At 36.6% G+C, this 21,503-nt stretch overlaps 1 protein-coding gene across 3 annotated transcripts in view; it reads right to left on the bottom strand.

Annotated features, from left to right (window-relative positions):
• Positions 1–21,503, bottom strand: part of P4HA1 (prolyl 4-hydroxylase subunit alpha 1) — a 94,197-nt gene that overhangs the window by 10,529 nt on the left and 62,165 nt on the right. For 2 of the 3 annotated variants that reach the window (XM_068982951.1, XM_068982953.1), the window contains exons 9-10: positions 19,892–19,962; positions 9,542–9,641 (exon numbers count right to left, since the gene is read on the bottom strand). In XM_068982951.1, the coding sequence (XP_068839052.1) occupies positions 9,542–9,641; positions 19,892–19,962 (171 nt within the window). Of the gene's footprint in view, positions 1–9,541; positions 9,642–19,891; positions 19,963–21,008; positions 21,080–21,503 lie in introns of all 3 variants that reach the window. The other variant, XM_068982952.1, reaches the window with a different exon arrangement.

The raw sequence follows: 21,503 nt of genomic DNA, 5'->3' as shown, positions 1-21,503 counted from the left end.
TTAAATTAAGATTCATGTTTCCCAAAGCCCCAAATACTGGCAAATTCCCAATCTACTTTAATGAAATCCCCTTTGGATATGTACTTTTTCCCTACTTAAGTAAAAAAGGGAAGAAGTAAACACTAGTTTAATTATTCCTGTTGCAAGGCCCTGACAACTTCATTTGGATGTGACAATGTCCCAGTGAGAAGCAGCAAAAGAAAAATATTTGGTTTGGGTTCACGGTCCAGATTTCTTAGTTAAAATACAGCATATGTAACTTTGGATACAATCAGTTTTCTTGTTTGTAAAATAAAGATAATGTTAACTACCTCTTTTCACCCCAATATAACAAAATGCTAACAAAATGAAAGGAAAATGTGAGCTAAAGAGCATTGTTGATAAAATGAGTACATAATGCTACATAATGCTAAAGAGCGCTGTTGATAAAAAGAGTACATAATTAAAACTTTGCTCACAGCAAAGTCCAAGTCTTATGTAAATTATCATTACTGTGGATAATTTACTTCTTACGTTGTAGACACCTTGGTTTGGATCAGACTATTCAGTCAGAAATATCAAGTAGCCTGAAAGAGCCTGTGACGGTTAGGCAGGTAAGAATAAATACAAATTAGGAAAGAAAAGACACATCATAGCTTTTATTTTTTAAATAATCAAATGAGTAACAAGGAAGTTGTAGATGACCATGGAGTAAATTATAACTTACTTAGGCAAACTTAAAATATAGGCATTCCTGTTTTGCATAGTTCTAAAATGCACACATCTCAGATATCATGGTTTAGCTAACCATTAACACTAGACCCCCAACAGCACAGTGGACATTTCAGTTACCATATTAACTGTGAGTAATTATATACAATACCGCAGTAATTACTATCAGTCAGTTCAGTTCAGTTCAGTCACTCAGTCGTGTCAGACTCTTTGCGACCCCATGAATTGCAGCACTCCAGGCCTCCCTGTCCATCACCATCTCCCGGAGTTCACCAAAACCCATGTCCTTCGAGTCGGTGATGCCATCCAGCCATTTCAGCCTCTGTCGTCCTCTTTTCCTCCTGCCCACAATCCCTCCCAGCATCAGAGTCTTTTCTAATGAGTCAACTCTTCGAATGAGGTGGCCAATGTACTGGAGTTTCAGCTTTAGCATCATTCCTTCCAAAGAACACCCAGGACTGATCTCCTTTAGAACGGACTGGTTGGATCTCCTTGCAGTCCATGGGACTCTCAAGAGTCTTCTCCAGCACCACAGTTCAAAAGCATCAATTCTTCGGTGCTCAGCTTTTTTTATAGTCCAACTCTCACATCCATACGTGACCACAGGAAAAACTATAGCCTTGACTAGACGGACCTTTGTTGACAATGTATCTGCTTTTTAATATGCTGTCTAGGTTGGTCATAAATTTCCTTCCAAGGAGTAAGTGTCTTTTAATTTCATGGCTGCAATCACCATCTGCAGTGATTTTGGACCCCCCAAAAATAAAGTCTGACACTGTTTCCCCATCTACTTCCCATGAAGTGATGGGACCAAATGCCATGATCTTAGTTTTCTGAATGTTGAGCTTTAAGCCAACTTTTTCACTCTCCTCTTTCACTTTCATCAAGAGCCTCTTTAGTTCTTTCTCACTTTCTGCCATAAGGGTGGTGTCATCTGCATATCTGAGGTTATTGATATTTCTCCCAGCAATCTTGATTCCAGCTGTGCTTCTTCCAGCCCAGTGTTTCTCATGATGTACTCTACATATAATTTAAATAAGCAGGGTGACAATATACAGCCTTGATGTGCTCCTTTTCCTATTTGGAACCAGTCTGTTGTTCCATGTCCAGTTCTAACTGTTGCTTCCTCACCTGCATACAAATTTCTCAAGAGGTAGGTCAGGTGGTCTGGTATTCCAATCTCTTTCAGAATTTTCCACAGTTTATTGTGATCCACACAGTCAATGGCTTTGGCATAGTCAATCAAGCAGAAATAGATGTTTTTCTGGAACTCTCTTGCTTTTTCAATGATCCAGCAGATGTTGGCAATTTGATCTCTGGTTCCTCTGCCTTTTCTAAAACCAGCTTGAACATCTGGAAGTTCACAGTTCACGTATTGCTGAAGCCTGGCTTGGAGAATTTTGAGCATTGCTTTACTAGCATGTGAGATGAGTGCAACTGTGCGGAAGTTTGAGCATTCTTTGGCATTGCCTTTCTTTGGGATTGGAATGAAAACTGACCTTTTCCAGTCCTGTGGCCACTGCTGAGTTTTCCAAATTTGCTGACATATTAAGCGCAGCACTTTCACAGCATCATCTTTTAGGATCTGGAATAGCTCAACTGGAATTCCATCACCTCCACTAGCTTTGTTTGTATTGATGCTTTCTAAGGCCCACTTGACTTCACATTCCAGGATGTCTGGCTCTAGGTAAGTGATCACACCATCGTGATTATCTTGGTCATGAAGATCTTTTTTGTACAGTTCTTCTGTGTATTCTTGCCACCTCTTCTTAATATCTTCTGCTTCTGTTAGGTCCATACCATTTCTGTCCTTTATCGAGCCCATCTTTGCATGAAATGTTCCCTTGGTATCTCTAATTTTCTTGAAGAGATCTCTAGTCTTTCCCATTCTGTTGTTTTCCTCTATTTCTTTACATTGCTTGCTATATATAGTAGCAAATATTGCTACTAGCTCTTCAATCCACAAATTACTACATAAATAACAGCTACACAACATGACCAATGACCAACCACTTCTTTAAAGTATCAATGATTGGCCACTGCATATCTGTTATTCAGTTCTTGTACAGACAGCAAAGCATATGCCTCCTCATTCTTCAGTAAAAATCTATGTGATATTTTACAATAAGAGACAAATAGAAGAAATTGGCCAACAGAGGTAACTGCAGCAGAGAAATGGAAAGCAATAATGCTGTAACTGAAATTGAAATCAAACTGAAATGGACTTGGTTCTGAGACAAGATGGGAAAAGATGAGTAGGACCTGAGCTCACCTCTCTCACGATACGACTGATAGGGATTAATCTCCAAAATACACAAACAGCTCACACAGCTCAGTATCAAAAAATAAACCTTAACAAAAAATGGGCAGACAATCTAAATAGATGTTTCTCCAAAGAAGACATACAGATGACCAAAAATCACATGAAAAAAATGCTTAACATCACTAATTATTCAGTTCAGTTCAGTCGCTCAGTTTTGTCTTTGCGACCCCATGAATCGCAGCACGCCAGGCCTCCCTGTCCATCACCATCTCCCGGAGTTCACTCAGACTCACGTCCATCGTGTCAGTGATGCCATTCAGCCATCTCATCCTCTGTTGTCCCCTTCTCCTCCTGCCCCTAATCCCTCCCAGCATCAGAGTCTTTTCCAATGAGTCAACTCTTCACATGAGGTGGCCAACATACTGGAGTTTCAGCTTTAGCATCATTCCTTCCAAAGAAATCCCAGGGCTGATCTCCTTCAGAATGGACTGGTTGGATCTCCTTGCAGTCCAAGGGACTCTCAAGAGTCTTCTCCAACACCACAGTTCAAAAGCATGCACATCAAAACTATGAGGTATTACCTCACAAGGGTCAGAATGACCATCATCAAAAAGTCTAGAAACAAAAAATGCTGGAGAGGGTGTGCAGAAAGGAGAAACTTCCTACACTGCTGGTGGGAATGTAAACTGACAGAGCCACTACAGAGAACAGTATGGAGGTTCCTTAAAAAAACGAAAAACAGAGCGTTCATCTAATTCAGCAATCCCACTCTTGGGCATATATCCAGAGAAAACCATAATTCTAAAAGATACATGCACCCCGATGTTCACTGTAGCACTATCTGCAACAGCTAAGACGTTTAGGAAGCAACCTAAATGTCCACTGACAGAGGAATAGACAAGGATGTGGTATATACTTATCAATAGACTATTACTTAGCCATAAAAAGGAATGAAATAATTCCATTTGCAACAACATAGAGATTGTTATACTAAGTAAGTCAGAGAAAGACAAATATTGTTTGATCAATTATATGTGGAATCTAAAAAAATGATACAAATGAACTTACTTACAAAACAGAAACCAGACTCAGAGAACAAGCTTATGGTTGGGGGTGGGGGAAAGACTAAAAGAAAGGGACAGATAGGGAGCTTGGGATGGACATAAACACACTGCTATATTCAAAATGGATAACCAACAAGGACCAAGATGGGAGGGGAGTTTGGGGGAGACTGTGTGTGTGCACACACTTAGTTGCGTCTGACTCTTTGTGACCCCAGGGACTGTTGCCCACCAGGCTCTTTATCCATGGAATTTTCCAGGAAAGAATACTGGAATGGGCTGTCATTTCCTCCTCCAGGGGATCTTCCCAACCTAGGAACTGAACCCACATCTCCCGCACACGAAGGCAGATTCTTTATCAGTGTGCCATCCTGGGGGGAATGGATATATGTATATGTATGCCTGAGTCCCTTCGATGTTCACCTAAAACTATCACAACATTGTTAATCAACTATACTCCAATACAAACTACAAAATTTAAAAAAGAAAAACACACAAAAAAACAGACTTATGGTTACCAAAGCAGAAAGGTAGCAGGGAGGGATAAATTAGGAACCTGGGATTAACATACACATACTAGTTAATATGAGGCTTCCCAGGTGGCGCAGTGGTAAAGAATCTGCCTAGGGGATTTACGACTGACCAGTGTGTACACACACACTACTATATATAAAATAGATATAGTAAGGACCTACTATACAGCACAAGGAATTCTACTCAATACTCCATAATAACCTACAGGGGAAAGAATCTGAAAAAGAATACATATATATAGATATGTATAACTAAATCACTTTCCAGTATGCCTGAAACTAACACAACATTGTAAATCAACTATATTTCAATATGAAAAAGAAAACTCATGCTGATCCCCCCACAAATCAAACTAAAATGCAGATGAATAAAAGGCTGACAAGGGAAATGTTTCCAACTTTTGCTGTTTGAGAAACTCGAGATACGCAGTCAGAGGAATATGGCGAAGGTCAGAAGAATTTTGTTGGAGGTAAACTTATTAACATAAAGAAAGTGATCATGATGAAAAGAATGAAGATATATTGGAGGAAGTGACTCTGGAAAAAAATCATCAATAAAAGATCTCTCAGAGATATTTAACAACATTAAAGGCAGAAAGGATAAAACACTAAAAGCTGAACCAAACTTTGAAGCAGGACAATTTACAAAGAAAAAGATTCTCGCTCTGTATCATAAGTTTCACAATGAGAAGAAAGGAAACTACTGTTGATAAGTGCTTGAAGAAGTAAAGTCAAGTCGCTCAGTCGTGTCTGACTCTTTGCAACCCCGTGGACTGTAGCCCACCAGGCTCCCCCATCCATGGGATTCTCCAGGCAAGAACACTGGAGTGGGTTGCCATTTCCTTCTCCAGGGGATCTTGCTGACCCAGGGATCGAACCCAGGTCTCCTGCATCGCAGGCAGATGCTTTAACCTCTGAGCCACCAGGGAAGCCCCTGATAGTGCTTCAGTTCAGTTCAGTTCAGTCGTGTTTGACTCTTTTCGACCCCATGAGCTACAGCACTCCAGGCCTCCCTGTCCATCACCATCTCCTGGAGTTTCCAATTTGGAACCAGTCTGTTGTTCCATGTCCAGTTCTAACTGTTGCTTCCTGACCTGCATATAGGTTTCTCAAGAGGCAGGTCAGGTGGTCTGGTATTCCCATCTCTTTCAGAATTTTCCACAGTTTATTTTCCACACAGTCAAAGGCTTTGGCATAGTCAAAAGTCATAAGTGCTTACAAAGATTTAAAACACTATAATCCTCAATACTTCTAATATTTTAAATTACTGAGACAATTCAATAGTGAAGACTAGTTTTCAACAAATGATGCTGGGACAATTGCCTATATAACCACATGAAAAGAATGAAGTTGGGCCTGTACCTTATATCATATATAAAAACGACTCAAGATGGATCAAAGACCTGAGTGTAAGAAAGAAAACCATGAAAGTTATAGGAAAAACCACAGGTGTAAATCTTTATGTCCTTGGATTAGGCAATGGTTTCTTCTGACACCTTAAGCAAAAGCAACCAAAAAAAGACATATCAGACTTCTTAGAAATTAAAAATTTTTGCCAAAGGACACCATCAAGAAAGTGAAAGACATCTCAGAGAATGGGAGAAAATATCTGCAAACCATACACTTAATATGGGTCCAGTATTCAGAACATATGAACAACACTTATAACTCAATAAAAGACAAATAACTCCATTAAAAAAATAGGCAAAGGATTTGAATAGAAATGTTTTTCATAGATATAAAATAGTTAATAAGCTCATGAAAAGATACCCAACATCATTAGCAACCAGTTCCGTTCAGTCACTCAGTTGTGTCCGACTCTTTGCGACCCATGAACCCCAGCACGCCAGGCCTCCCTGTCTATCACCAACGCCTGGTGTTAACCCAAACTCATGTCCATTGAGTCGGTGATGCCATCCAACCATCTCATCCTCTGTCATCCCCTTCTCCTCCTGCCCTCAATCTTTCCCAACATCAGGGTCTTTTCAAATGAGTCAGCTCTTCGCATCCAGCAGCCAAAGTATTGGAGTTTCAGCTTCAACATCAGTCCTTCCAATGAACACCAAGGACTGATCTCCTTTAGGATGGACTGGTTGGATCTCCTGGCAGTCCAAGGGGCTCTCAAGAGTCTTCTCCAGCACCACAGTTCAAAAGCATCAATTCTTTGGTGCTCAGCTTTCTTTATAGTCCAACTCTCACATCCATACATGACTACTGGAAAAACCATAGCCTTGACTAGATGGACCTTTGTTGGCAAAGTAATGTCTCTGCTTTTTAATATGCTGTCTAGGTTGGTCATGACTTTCCTTCCAAGGAATAAGCATCTTTTAATTTCATGGCTACAATCACCATCTGCAGTGATTTTGGAGCCACCCAAAATAAAGCCACTGTTTCCTCATCACTTTGCCAAGAAGTGATGGGACTGGATGCCATGATCTTAGTTTTCTGAATGTTGAGCTTTAAGCCAACTTTTTCACTCTTTAGTTCTTATTCACTTTCTGCTGTAAGGGTGGTGTTATCTGCATATCTGAGGTTATTGATATTTCTCCCAGCAATCTTGATTCCAGCTTGTGATTCTTCCAGCCCAGCGTTTCGCATTAAATACTCTGCATTTAAGATAAATAAGCAGGGTGACAATATACAGCCTTGACGTACTCCTTTTCCTGTTTGGAACCAGTCTGTTGTTCAGTGTCCAGTTCTAACTGTTGCTTCCTGACCTGCATACAGGTTTCTCAAGAGGCAGGTCAGGTGGTCTGGTATTCCAATCTCTTTCAGAATTTTCCAGTTTATTGTCATCCACACAGTCAAAGGCTTTGACATAGTCAATCAAGCAGAAATAGATGTTTTTCTGGAACTCTCTTGCTTTTTCAATGATCCAGCAGATGTTGGCAATTTGATCTATGCCTTTTCTAAAACCGGCTTGAACATCTAGAAGTTCATGGTTCACGAATTACTGACGTCTGAGTTGGAGAATTTTGAGCATGACTTTACTAGCGTGTGAGATAAGTGCAATTGTGCGGTAGTTTGAACATTCTTTGGCAACATTCTTTGGCACTGCCTTTCTTTGGGATTGGAATGAAAACTGACCTTTTCCAGTCCTGTGGCCACTGCTGAGTTTTCCAAATTTGCTGACATATTGAGTGCTGCACTTTCACAGCATCACCTTTTAGGATTTGAAATAGCTCAACTGGAATTCTATCACCTCCACTAGCTTTGTTTGTAGTGATGCTTTCTTGACTTCGCATTCCAGGATGTCTGGCTCTAGGTGAGTGTTCACATCATCGTGATTATCCAGGTCGTGAAGACCTTTTTTGTACAGTTCTTTGTGTATTCTTGCCACCTCTTCTTAATATCTTCTGCTTCTGTTAGGTCCCTACCATTTCCGTCCTTTATCGAGCCCATCTTTGCATGAAATGTTCCCTTGGTATCTCTTACTTTCTTGAAGAGATCTCTAGTCTTTCCCATTCTATTGTTTTCCTCTATTTCTTTGCATTGATCATTGAGGAAGGCTTTCTTATCTTTCCTTGCTATTCTTTGGAACTCGGCATTCAAATGGGTGTATCTTTCCTTTTTTCCTTTGGTTTTCGCTTCTCTTCTTTTCACAGCTATTTGTAAGGCCTCCTCAGATATCCATTTTGCTTTTTCGCATTTCTTTTTCTCGGGGATGGCCTTGATCCCTGTCTCCTGTACAATGTCACGAACCTCCATCCACAGTTCATCAGGCACTCTATCAGATCTAGTCCCTTATATCTATTTCTCACTTCCACTGTATAATCATAAGGGATTTGATTTAGGTCATACCTGAATGGTCTAGTGGTTTTCCAGAGAAATGCAAATAAAAACCATAATGAAATAGCATTTCAAACATATTAGAATAACCTTAATTTTAAAAAATGGGCAAGAACAGGTGTTGGCAAAGATGTGACAAAAATGGAACCCTGTACATTGCCAGTGGGATCATAAAAGCACTTGGCCATTTGGGAAAACAGTTTGTCAGCTCCTCAAATATTAAAGATAACACATGACGCAGCACACTTCCTTAAGTAGATATGTACCCAAGAGGAATTTAAATGTTGTCTGTTCAAATATTTGTAGACAAATGTTTAGTCATAATATACAAAGAGTGGAAACAAATGTTCTTCAACTGATAAATAAAATGCGGTATATCCAACAAGAGAGTATTATTCAGACAAGAAAAAGCATGAAGTGCTGATTCATGCTACAACAAATATATAGCTTAAAAACATTGTTAAGTGAAATAACCCAAATATACCAAACCACATATTGTATTACTCCATTTATATGAAATATCTAGAATAGGCAAATTCATAGAAAGTAGAGAAGCAGTTGCCAGGCGCACTAGAGCAGGGGAATGGAGAGTTATTACTTAAATGGAGTTTCTTTTGATGTGATGAAAATAGTGGTGATGATGTACAACCATGTGAATACTAAAACCAGGTAAATTTTATGGTAGATGAATAGAAAACAGAAAGAAAAAATTATTTATGCAAAACAGTGTACTAATATTAGTATTACATATTTTTCATTTCCCTAGAAATTTATACTCAACAGTAAGAGTTTTTAATGTTTTGAGAAAAAATTTTAAAGGTCTTAGGACAATTTCAAGTTTTCCCACTGATTATTAAGATCGGTGTACATGGTTTCACTATATATTCACTTTTACAGTCACAAAGTATATTGCGAATTGAATACTGTCTGTACAGTGACAGAAAAATCTCATCTGAAGCATCTTTTTAAAAAAAATTTTTTTAACTTTTTATTTTGTATTGGAGTATAGCCAATTAATACTGTTGTGATAAGTTGAGATGGATAGCAAAGGGACTCAGCCATGCATATACATGTATCCATTCTCACCCAAACTCCCCTCCCATCCAGGCTGCCACATAACATTGAGCAGAGTTCTCTATGTGCAGCATCTTTTGAAGAAGTTTAAGAATAACGGGATTACCTACCTGTAACTCCTCTGCTGTGGAGACATCTAGTCCTGTTAGATCTTGGATTCTCATATTAATTCGCGACACCACAGGGTTTTCATAGCCAGACAGCCAGGCACTAAAAACATGAAGAACATACTAGTTTTACTGATTAAATTTCAATACATAAAGGCCATTTTAAAAGCCATAATATACAGCCATAATATTATGGCGTTATCTATAACCACTTAGTTGATTTGCTTCTTTGATATGGTTTTTACTGATGTTAAAGGATGTTACATTCAACAGCTGGAGGTTGGAAAGGGAAAAAATTAATATCATTTATTACAGAGTTTTCATGAAAACAGGTGGGTTAATGTAAGAAGGCTATAAAGGACTATCTACACTGAGAATTTCTTGTTAATTTTGAAAAGTATATATATACCAAACAAATATATACGTAAAACTGAAAACAACTGTCCCTTCTAGGTAAGGTATAGGAACTGGCCAGGGTGGAGGTTAGGGATTTTAGCTTGATTTATATAATGCTAATACTTTATAAGGAAAATAATTCATGTACTGATTGTATAAATGAAAAAGTTTTTAAAAGATACCCAGCACACACAGTAGGATGGCTATAATCAAAAAGATGGACAACAACAAGTGTTGGTGATGATGTGAAGTAATCAGAACCCTCATATATTACTGGTAGGAATGTAAACTAGTGCAGTACTCTGGAAAACACTTTGGCAGTTCCTCAAATTGTTAAACATAGAGTGACCTAGTAATTCCATGCCTCAGTATGTATATCCAAGAGAAATTAAAATGTGTGTTCATACCAAAACTTGTGCACAAATGTTCACAGTAGCATTGTTAATGGCAAAAAAGTGGAAATAATCCAAATGTCCATCAACTGATGGACAGATACATAAAATGTGATATATCCATAAGATGGATTATTGTGTCATGAAAAGGAAGTACTGATACATACCACAACATGGATGAACCTTGAAACCATTATGTTAAAGATAAATCAGACAGAAAAGGTCACACATTGTGATTCTATTTACATGAAATGTCCAGGTAAATCTATAGACAATAGATTAGTGGTTGCCAGGGGAAGGGGGAATTAGGAATGGTTGCTAATGGGTACAGGATTTCCTTTTGGGTGGTGAAAATGTTCTGGAATTAGATAATGGTGATGACTGCACAGCTAAAAAGACTGAAAACCACTGAACTGTACACTTTAAAAGGATGAATTTTATGGTATGGAAACTATAGTTAAATAAAATGGTACTACAAAATTCAACCCTCTCCTTTATGTAGGCTTTTTTCCCGTCTAACAGACTTTTTCTTTCTTCACTTCTCTCATCAAGCTATGGTCCATCATTTCTACAGCATCAGCAGTTTTTTTTAGTAGTGCCATGGCTGCAAGATCTTAGTTTCCCAAACAGGGACTGAACTCATGCCACCTGCAATGGAAGCGTGGCATCCATTGGACCACCAGGGAAGTCCTTCAACAGCATTCTTGATAAAAGCCTAAATTCAACTCTCTGGCAAAAAGACAATCCTGAATGAATTTCTTTTCTCCAAGCTTATACCTGTATTACCAAATTCTACTGGAGAAAATAATGAAATAAGGCAAATACATTCCACTAAAAATTCACGAACGCTAACTCTAAGTGGGCCTTACCCTCTCCTTTATTCTGAAGGCCAGCCTACCCATGACTTCCCCTTCACTCAGTGGACAACATATCTCCTACTTAGAAGACAAAACAGAAACCATACAATCTGTTCCTGATACACAGTTCATTCTAGTTCATTCCAGTTCCAAGAGGAGATTTCTCTCCATTATCTAAGGCCAATCCTTTGCCTTAGATTCTATTATCTCCTGCCATTTCAGGAATCATGAATCATTGATTAGCCCTTCTCTCTCTCACATAATCAACATCCATTCTCAGTAATTCCTCCCACAGCTTTTAACAGCGCTTAAGACTCTGCCATTAAACAAATAAGCAAAAATTTCAAATTCTTTTCCTCAATTCTTTCTCTCTCCAGCTACCACCTTCTTTCTCCTCCCTCTTCAGGTCAACCTTTTCACAGACTCCTCACTTCTCAAACCATTCCAATCTAGATTTAATCTCTATCACTCCATCGAAACTGCTCTTGCTAACATCACCCATAATCCTACTGTTATTAAATCTAACAAGATTTTCTGATTTTTCTCAGTTATTTGGGCTTTTAGTAAAGTTTCACAATGTTCATCCCTCTTGAAACTCTTCTCCTCGCTCATGCATTCTCCAGGTATTCCTTGCTTACTAACTCTTTAGCCTGAAGACTCCTGTTATCAAGAACACCTTCACTTTTACCATTTTAGCAAACTATCAGTCTAATCTTTCACTTTATGGTTTTAGAATTGTAAAAGCTTGTTATAGTCAACATTATAATATGGTTGTTTACTTAACAAGACTATAACAAATTGTTATAGTCAACAAATGGTTCTGGGATACAGGATAAAGCCATGTGCAAAAGAAAGAAGATGAACCCCCTACCTCATTCACATTATAATAAAAAAAAAATTAACTCAGAAGGGATTAAAGATCTAAATATAAGAGCTAAAATTACAAAACTTTTTGGAAAAAAACACAATGTGTACCTCTGTGACCTTAGTCATTGTTTTAGCTATGCCCCCAAAAGTAGAAACAAGAACAAACAGGACATCATCAAAATAAGCTGTATTTCAAAAGACTTGAATTTCAGAACAGCATTATTCATAATAGCCAAAAAGTAGAAATAACCCAAATATCTATCAAAAGATAGATAAAATGTGGCATATCTATACAAAAGAATATTGCTCAACATACCCTGAAAACATGCTAAGCAAAAGAAGCCAGACACTAAAAGGTCACGTTTATGATTCCATTTACACAAAATATTCAGGATAGGCAAATCCATTAAAAAGAGAAAGTAGATTAGTGGTTGCCCAGGGTTGGGGCAGGTAGGGGATTAAGGATTGGGTAGTTATGGCTGAGGAGTGTAAACCTTCCCTTTGGGGTAATGAAAATGTTCTAAAATTAATTGTGGTGATGGAGGCACAATTCTCTATACTAAAAACCACTGACTTATACACTTCAAATGGGTGAAATGTATGGTATATAGTTCAATAAAGCTGTTTTGGGGGGACACCAAGCAGCTTGCAGGATCTTAGTTCTCCAACCAGGGGCTGAACCCATGCCTCCTGGATTGGGAGCTCGAAGTCTTAACCACTGGACTGCAAGGCAAGTCCCTCAATAAAGCTATTTTTAAAAGAAATATTTATTATAAAAATTTTGAAGAGTATAAAAGTATATGAAGTCCCTTTCCTAGTCTCAAAACACTACTAACAAATAGATATATATCCTCTCAATAGCTTTTCCCTGTGTGTAAACAAACTTACTGAGAGAATTAAAAAAAAACAAAAAACCCACCCTTCAACCTTACACCTTAATATACACATATACTTTTTTCCCCCTAAAAATACTTCTGACATATTTCCCAGTTAATACACATAATGCTACCTCATTTTTAAAAAAATTATTGTGGTAAAAAATATACAACATAAAATTAACCATTTTAACCACTTTTAAGAGTGCAATTCAGGGGTGTTAAATACATTCACAAAGTTGCACAAGCATCACCACTCTGTATTTCCAAACCTTTTTCTCCATCCCACACTGAAATTCTGTATACTCTGAAACAACAATTTGCCATTTCCTTCTCCTCCCAGTCCTGGGTAACCTCTAGTCCACTTTTTGTCTATGAATTTGCCTATTCTAGATACCTCCTGTAAGTGGAATCATACCATATTTGTCCTTTTGTGCCTGGCTTATTTCACTTAATATAATATCCTCAAAGTTCATCCATGTTACAGCATGTATCAGAATTTCAATCCTTCTAAAGGCTGAATACAGTCCATAATTTGTTTATAGCACATTTTATTTATCCATTCATCCACTAATAGATGCTTGAATTGCCTCTACCTGTTGAGTATCATGAATAAGGCTGTTATGAACATGGATGTACAAGTAATCGGTTTGAGACCTCTTTTCAATTTGGGGGATATATACCTAGAAGTGGCATTTCTAGATCATATCATAATCCCATGTTTGACTTTGTGAGGAACTGCCAGCCTGTTTTCCACAGCAACTATACCACTTTACATTTCAATTTGTCACCTTTTTAAAATTACTGCTTTTTATTTTTAATATTAAAATTATCTTTAATTCCAAGATGACCACAAAGGTCTGTCAATAAAGCACTGGTTAAAAAAGGTTGTTCCTAATTTTTCTCTATTACAAACAATATTGTAACAAATTTCTGTATGCATTTTGCATACTTCTGTAAATATCTCTGTAGGATAATTTCCTAGATGTGGAAATACTACATGAGTTTTACATTTTGATAAATGATATCAAATTGCCCTCCAAAAATATTTGTGACTTATACTTCTATCAACTGTTTATGAGTGCCCATTTCATAAAATCCTTGACAGTATCAATATTTTTAATCTTTGACAATCTTAGAGGCAAAAATACTTTAATTGTTTAAATTTTTTAAAAGTTTTAATTTGCACTTCTCGCTATATCATAAACTATCTTAATAGAAGGCTTAGAAATTAAGCCTTAGATGACAGACAGTCACTGATAACCACAGCTTTAAAAGAAACTGCTATAGTCACTGGAGAGGAAAATGAGTTCTACCTACATAGGAGGTTACTTCACTTAATGTGACTTTTATATGAAACCTCTCCAAAATACAGTAAGATTCTCCTAAGCTGGAGAACACATTTAAAACATTTTATTCACCCCATCCTTAAAAGCATTTCTGCTAATCTGTCTTCAGGAACATTATTGTAGACTTATTGGATAGTTGAAATTAGCTGAGTTGTTTTAACACTACTAAAAATAACAAGACAGTGATACTGTAATATGTTAACTGTCTGTTCTTTAGGATCTAGAAGTCTTACTCCTACATTAAATGAAATAATCAGATATCAACATTCTTCTAGTACTCAGTGCTTTAACTGAGTTAGAATGTAAAATTATAGCATTTACTGTAACCTGCAAAAAATCATTTGAAGAACATTCTTTATCTTTTGTACAATTATAATTGAAAATGTCAACTAAGTTATAAAGTGTTTTTTCCACAAAACATAGTTTAGCACTAGGAAAAAAACAGAACTCTTTTTATGTGTCCTTTTTCCATTAACAGTTAGATAACCCAAAATATATTTCTTTTGGTCTTAATGACAGGAACCTGAGAGTTAAGTTGTACATGCAGAGTAACATTAACATTTTTGTCATTTCTAATGAGTTTCTGCTATTAAAAAAAGTTCATTATCCTTTTACTATATACTTTAAAACATATCACTGGAATGCTTTATTTAAGTAAGAAGAAACAGTCTCAAGTTACATGACTATATTTCTAATACTAAGGAATGCATGCTTAAAGTAAAAAAACACCACCACTTTGGAGGTTTTTAAGTGAAAGTCACTCAGTCATGTCCAACTCTTTGCAACCCCAAGGATTGTACAGTTCGTGGAATTCTCCAGTCCAGAATACTGGAGTGGGTAGCCTTTCCCTTTTCCAGGGGATCTTCCCAACCCAGGGATCAAACCCAGGTCTCCTGCATTGCAGGCAGATTCTTTACCCGCTGAACCACAAGGGAAGATTAAGACTGTCACAAAACTGCCAAAAGAAAACATGATTAATGTAATCTGCATACCACTATGTGATTTTTTTGCAAAGGCAAAATATAATTCAGGGCCCAAAGTGCCAGTTACAGAGGGCAAAACTTTCAATAACTCTTCCATAAGTGCTTCACAATTAATAAAGAAAGGCTAAACATCTAGAGCTGGAATTTATCCAGTCCCTTTGGTTCTCAGTGGGTCAATTATACAATAACACTATAGATCCATCTGGATCTATCCATTTATCTCTATCTGAGAACGACTGTTATAGCCAATAGAAGAGGATGTTATTATTACAAGCTATGCCAATTAAAAAAAATTTGGTATCACTCAAAGCTATCTACACTGGCCTCTAAACTGTAAAAATATTAATACATTTTTACACTCCATTTGCTCCTTTTTAACATGGGGTAAATTAAATCCTAAGCATAATAAAATACATTATAGGACATCTGTACTTCAAAGTAAAAAATGAAATCACTTCCAAGAAGTGATATTGATTACATCAGAATTAAAGAAGCTTTTTCTACCACACTCAATAAACTGTTTATTTGCATATATTACTTTAACTGGACTTACAAACTCACATAACTGTCTTCTCAGAGTATACATCTGAATGTGTGTACGTGCGTATGTGTGCTCACTCAACTGTATCCAACTCTTTGTGACCCCACGGACTATAGCTTGCCAGGCTCCTCTGTCCATGAGATTTTCTAGGCAAGAATACTGGAGTGGGTTACCATTTCCTTCTCCAGGGGATCTTCCCAACCCAGGGATTAAACCTGTGTTTCTTGTATCTCCTGCATTGACAAATGGATTCCTTTATCACTGTACCACCTATAACTGAATGTATCTCTTAAAAACTAAAATTCCATTACTCTGATTTAGCCAAACTATTAGCTTCTCCAGTAACAAGGTGAGGTGGAGTGGTGGTAAAGAATCTGCCTGCCAATGCAGGAGACAGGTTCAATCCCTGAGTTGGGAAGATCCCCTGGAAGAGGAAATGGCAACCCATTCCAGTATTCTTGCCTGGAAAATTTCATGGAGAGAGGAGCCTGGCGGCTACAGTCCACGAGGTTGCAAAGAGTCAGACACAGCAGAGCACACACACACACAGTAAAATTTTAGGGTGTTTTGTTTTTTTTTAATACTGGAAAGACAAAAAATGATTTGCCAAAAGTTCACAGGTAGTCAATAAAGTAAATATTTTGTTTTTTAAACAGTAATGGATTTCTACACATACTCTGCCCAAAGAAAATTCTATTTGCTAGAAGATGAACATATTTTTTCTTCCACAGATGGTGATGCAATCACTTAGAAATGTCTCAGAATACAGATATTTGAAATTCCCTTCTGACTCTTTCAAAATACAGATGTTCCCAGAGAAAAGGGGACCTCTTTAACTGACATCAGTACACAAACTTTTTCTGCTATTTTTGCATTGGAGATGCCTTCTTCAGAGGTATAAAATATGAAAGTGAAGTCACTCAGTCGTGTCCGACTCTTTGTGACCCCATGGACTGTAGCCTACCAGGGTCCTCAGTCCATGGGATTTTCCAGGCATGAATACCAGAGTGGGTTGCCATTTCCTTCTCCAGCAATAAAATATGAAGGAAACATAAAACACTCATTTATTTCACTTGTGAAATCTCCAAATTTCAGATTTACAGTGATGGGTAGAAAATGACTCAATAGATATTAAATTTTCAAAATAGTAAAAACTTTTTATTTGTTAAAATATAAAATGTATTGGACATTTCAAGGAGCAAATTCCTTCCTTAACTGTTAAGACCTCTCACATTAAGATTTTATTTTTTAAAGGGCTGATGAAATATTTTCCTTTAGAGTAAAAATGAAAACCACTGTGCTATGGAATTCTTTTTTTACTAGGTTGTTTTGAACACAAACACACACTCATACTGCATTCTTTGCCAAGTCTGTGTGAATTTACTGTGGTGTTACTCAGTCTTTCAATGTGTCTAATGTTACTGGCTAAGTATCTTCTACTGTTAAATATAATATAAAGTATGGCTGTGCCTTTCTCAAAAATCCAGAGCTATGAAATTACAGTATTTTCAAAAATAAGCTCAAAATGTTTAGAAATATTTAGCTCCAAAGAGAGGAAAAAAAGGTTTGGATCACCTTTCCAAAAGTAATTTGACTTTTGGTAAGAGTCCAGTGACTCTGTGGGCTGAATATTTTGTCAAAAAGTCCACTGTATATATAGAAAATTTCCAAAAATTACTTTGAAAACACTAAGTTCATAAAATTTTTTTTTAAATGCTTCCTAAAAACATCCAAATCTGGAGAATTTAGATACTTACTACCTTTATGACAGTTAAAGAAAAAGCCTAAAACCATGTAATAATCTCTGATAAAATATATAATGGACTTAGTTATTTTTTTAAAGATAGATGAGTTCATTTTTTAGACACAAAAAGGTTCTATAAATGGAAAATTAGCTTACTTAACTTCAAATGAAGGTTAATTATTATACAATGTACAGAAGCATTACAATCATGGTTTAACATGTCTATCCAAATTATTTACTGCAAATCCTTACCTTGTATTAGTGTTAACAAACATCAAAATCACATTGCAGGAATGTGATTAGAGGTAAGGGGATAGCTAGCGGTATAGGACAGACAGTTAGTATACCAGAATATGTGTGCGTGGATACTGAAGGTTAATACATAAAGAACATAAAGCTTTGCCTTAAAAAAGTAATTAAGAAAACAAATCAATGCGTTCTGTATAGTCTTTATAGCACTTCTGCTATGACTTACAGAGCAGTGCTAGTTTTTGTTTGACTGCCTCCTAAATTAGTTGTTAAAATCTATGTACTCCTTTGCACAATTTTTAGCTGACAAATGAAACTTTTCATCCCAAGAGTTTAAAAAAATTTAATTCTGTCATACTGAAAACAGTGGTAATTTCTGAAAAATGATTATTTATTTATCCAGTGAACTCTAAATACCATGATGATTTTATGCCCATCATCATCCACTTAAGAAAATACATGAATGAAGCATTTTTTAAATGCTTGAAAATTTTACATCAGTCTTCCCTTTTTTCCCTTGAACATGCATTTTCATTCCATTCCTATCTTAAAACATTGGTTCTTAACAGGGGTAGGAGGTAGAATTCCCAGGGATGGTGGTGGAAATTTTGCCTACCAGGGGACATGTGGCAATGTCTGAAGACATTTTTTATTGTCACAACTGGTGACAGAAGGGTGCTGGCACTCAGCAGCCACTAGAGATGCTGCTAAATATCCTACAAGCCTCAGGTCAGTCAACAAACAACAATCATCTGATCCAAAATGTCAATAGTGCTGAGCCTGAGAAGCCCTCTCCAAGAGGGATATATTTTTATGATTTAAAGTCTTTTATTCATCACATTATACTTCTCCACAACAAAATATTTACATAAACTGATAAAAATATAAATTTCCTATAACATAAAGGCCTAACTGTTCAAAAAAAAAAAACAAAAAACATGTCTCCTAGAATGGGTTATTATAATGCTTTCAAACTGTGGTGCTGGAGAAGACTCTTGAGAGTCCCTTGGACAACAAGGAAGTCAAATCACTCAATCCTAAAGGAAATCAACCCTGAATATTCATTGGAAGCTGAAGCTCCAACACTCTGGCCACCTAATATGAAGAGACAACTCACTGGAAAAGACCCTGATGCTGGGAAAGATTTGAGGCCAAGAAGAAAAGGAGGCGGCAGAGGATGAGATGGTGAGATACCATCACTGACTCAATGGATATGAATTTGAGCAAATTTTAGGAGATAGTGAAGAACAGGGAAGCCTGACATGCTGCAGTCCATAGGGTTCCAGAGAGCTGGACATGACTTAGCGACTGAACAATAGCAATCTAAAGAACATAATTAAACAATCATCAAATATAAAAAATGAAAATATATTAAAATATTCCTAAGGAGATGAAGCTTATTTTCAATTAAGTATATGTGAATAAATATTACTTGTTGCTACAATGAGACAGAATTCAGCTCAATGACACTTCTATTTTCATGAGAGCTGAGAAACTTTATTTATACAAATAAGTAAATGGAAAGAGTTCTGTTGAAATAACATCATTTATTTTGTGAGCTTCTATTAAGTTATATATACTTACAAGTTACACAGTGACCTTTTATTAAAAATTATTTCAGTGACCTATCAGCCAATAACTTAGGCGATTCTCTTAAATATTGTTAAAAACAAAGAATTTGAAACCAACTGACTTACAGAGGACTTTTTAGGTAATCTTTCAAGGTGTCACTCTCACTACCTATAGCTACTGAGTCACCCTGAGATTTTTAAGCCCCTGCTTTACTACAAATTAAATTAGGCCTTGTTCTATGAAGAGTCTCTGGGAATGTCTGTTACTTTAACGTGAGAACACAAATTCACTTACCAGGTAGGGTGTGGGCTATCTCAGCAGGCTTTTTAAAACCTAGCAAGTCACTTTGAAAAACCTCTATCAACTTCCCCATAACCATGTCCATCATGAAAAGTCACGCACAGTTATCAAATACCTATGCCTAATAGCCGAGGTCTTAGAAACCATAAGATGGGTTTTATGAAAACTAGACTCACAAGAAAGAAAATAGTCCAAATATGACTAAAATTCTTCCCATCACTCCCTTACCTCTTAGATACTCTGTACTGGGCTGTGGTCAATTTTCCAGTCTCAGGGTCATGTACTGTAGCTCGGCTCAGCTACAAAAAAAGAGAAAGGACAAGGGCTTACTCACGTAGCAGGCAATTTGGGGCTTTTGTTTTGTTTTGCCAAGCCACAGGTGATTGGAAGGGTTCAGATTGGTCTGGATGGTAGGCAATGGTTTCAAATCAGCAGAAACGTTTAGAAAAGTGGCGATAAGAAAAGCCACTTCCAAATCAAGAAAAAAATGGGTTGACAGATTTTTGTTGCAGATTGTCCTTTCACTTTTTTTTAAAAATCATTTGAAGCTGTATGTAAATGATTTATAGCACTGGGTTTCACAGGTTCTTTCTCAGATCTAGAAGTTTAATGTTCTTCGAATTATTTGAAAAAAGAATAATTAGTAGTCTCTTTAAATTCATTTTTACAAACTCTCACCAAGCTATAACTGTTGTTAAATCTCTCTAGTGAAGTAAAAGGCAACTAAACTCATAAGTAATAGCATTTGGAAGACTGAGATCTCAAGCATAACTCTGTTCTTTCCATTGCCAACATTTAAGTCAGCAAGTTTTTAAAAATAAAAACTCCAACAGGAGAAATACAAATCACTCCATAATGACAATGTTATTTTATAAGATGCATGAACAAATGCCAACACAATCATCATGAAGAATGATGTGAATTCACTGCAGCATATTTATGAATATGAGAGAACTACATAAACAAAGACTACTCCCAGATTAATCCAGGCTGCTGCCTTTTTTTTTTTTTTTTTTTCCGTCTTTGGCAAGAAAAAAGAAAAAGGAATAAGAAAACAAGTATTAGGCCAATTCCTGGACTGGCCTAACCTGATTTGATTCCTAACCTGAAGAAAGATGAAAAGCATATTAACTCCCTAAAAATAATAGACCAATTAGATATTAAAAACAGAACTTCTAGTTAAAGAGAAAGACCTGTGAAACACAAAGCAGTTTTTCCATGCTTAAAAATAGGCGATGACTTGACTGGAGACTGAAAATGACCTACTTCCCTTAAATGAATAATTCCTGTAGGATGTACAAAAGACTCATTAGAGGGCAAAATATGCAGCATACACATCTCTTACCTTTTGCTAATTCTGTAATGTACCGTCTCCAAGTCTCCTGTTATTGGGTTTGAAATGGTGGCTCGCCTCAGCTGTGAAGCCAACCATCAAAATAGGTGCATTACAAAACAAAAAAAAATGAATCACATTTATCCAATCAGTCAGAAATCTGGGATTTTTACACAAAGGAGGCTAAAAAGAGAAAATAACTCCATAGACTTCCAGTCACCTGTGTTGAGCCTTGAAAGCCAGTTGACTTTTAAATTTTTTATATTAAAAAAAAATTTTTTTTGCATGAATGGAGTGTACACAAAACAGACTGGGAATTAAATTTCTTTGAAAGGTTACAGGATGTGAAATAGGAAAAGAAATTTATAAAATTTGAAGTTAATTTATAGTTATAAGAATCGTTATATGCATTCAATAACTCATTACAAACTTTTGTTTTAATTTTTTTCAGTGATGGAAATGCTTGCAAAGCTAATGTTCAAAATCAGTTGGAAGAGAAGATGGCGG

Source organism: Capricornis sumatraensis, chromosome 10, assembly GCF_032405125.1.
Source record: "Capricornis sumatraensis isolate serow.1 chromosome 10, serow.2, whole genome shotgun sequence".
Taxonomy (NCBI): Eukaryota; Metazoa; Chordata; class Mammalia; order Artiodactyla; family Bovidae; genus Capricornis; species Capricornis sumatraensis.
Note: the sequence above shows the minus strand (reverse complement) of the source record. Positions and strands in the feature narration are given on the sequence as shown.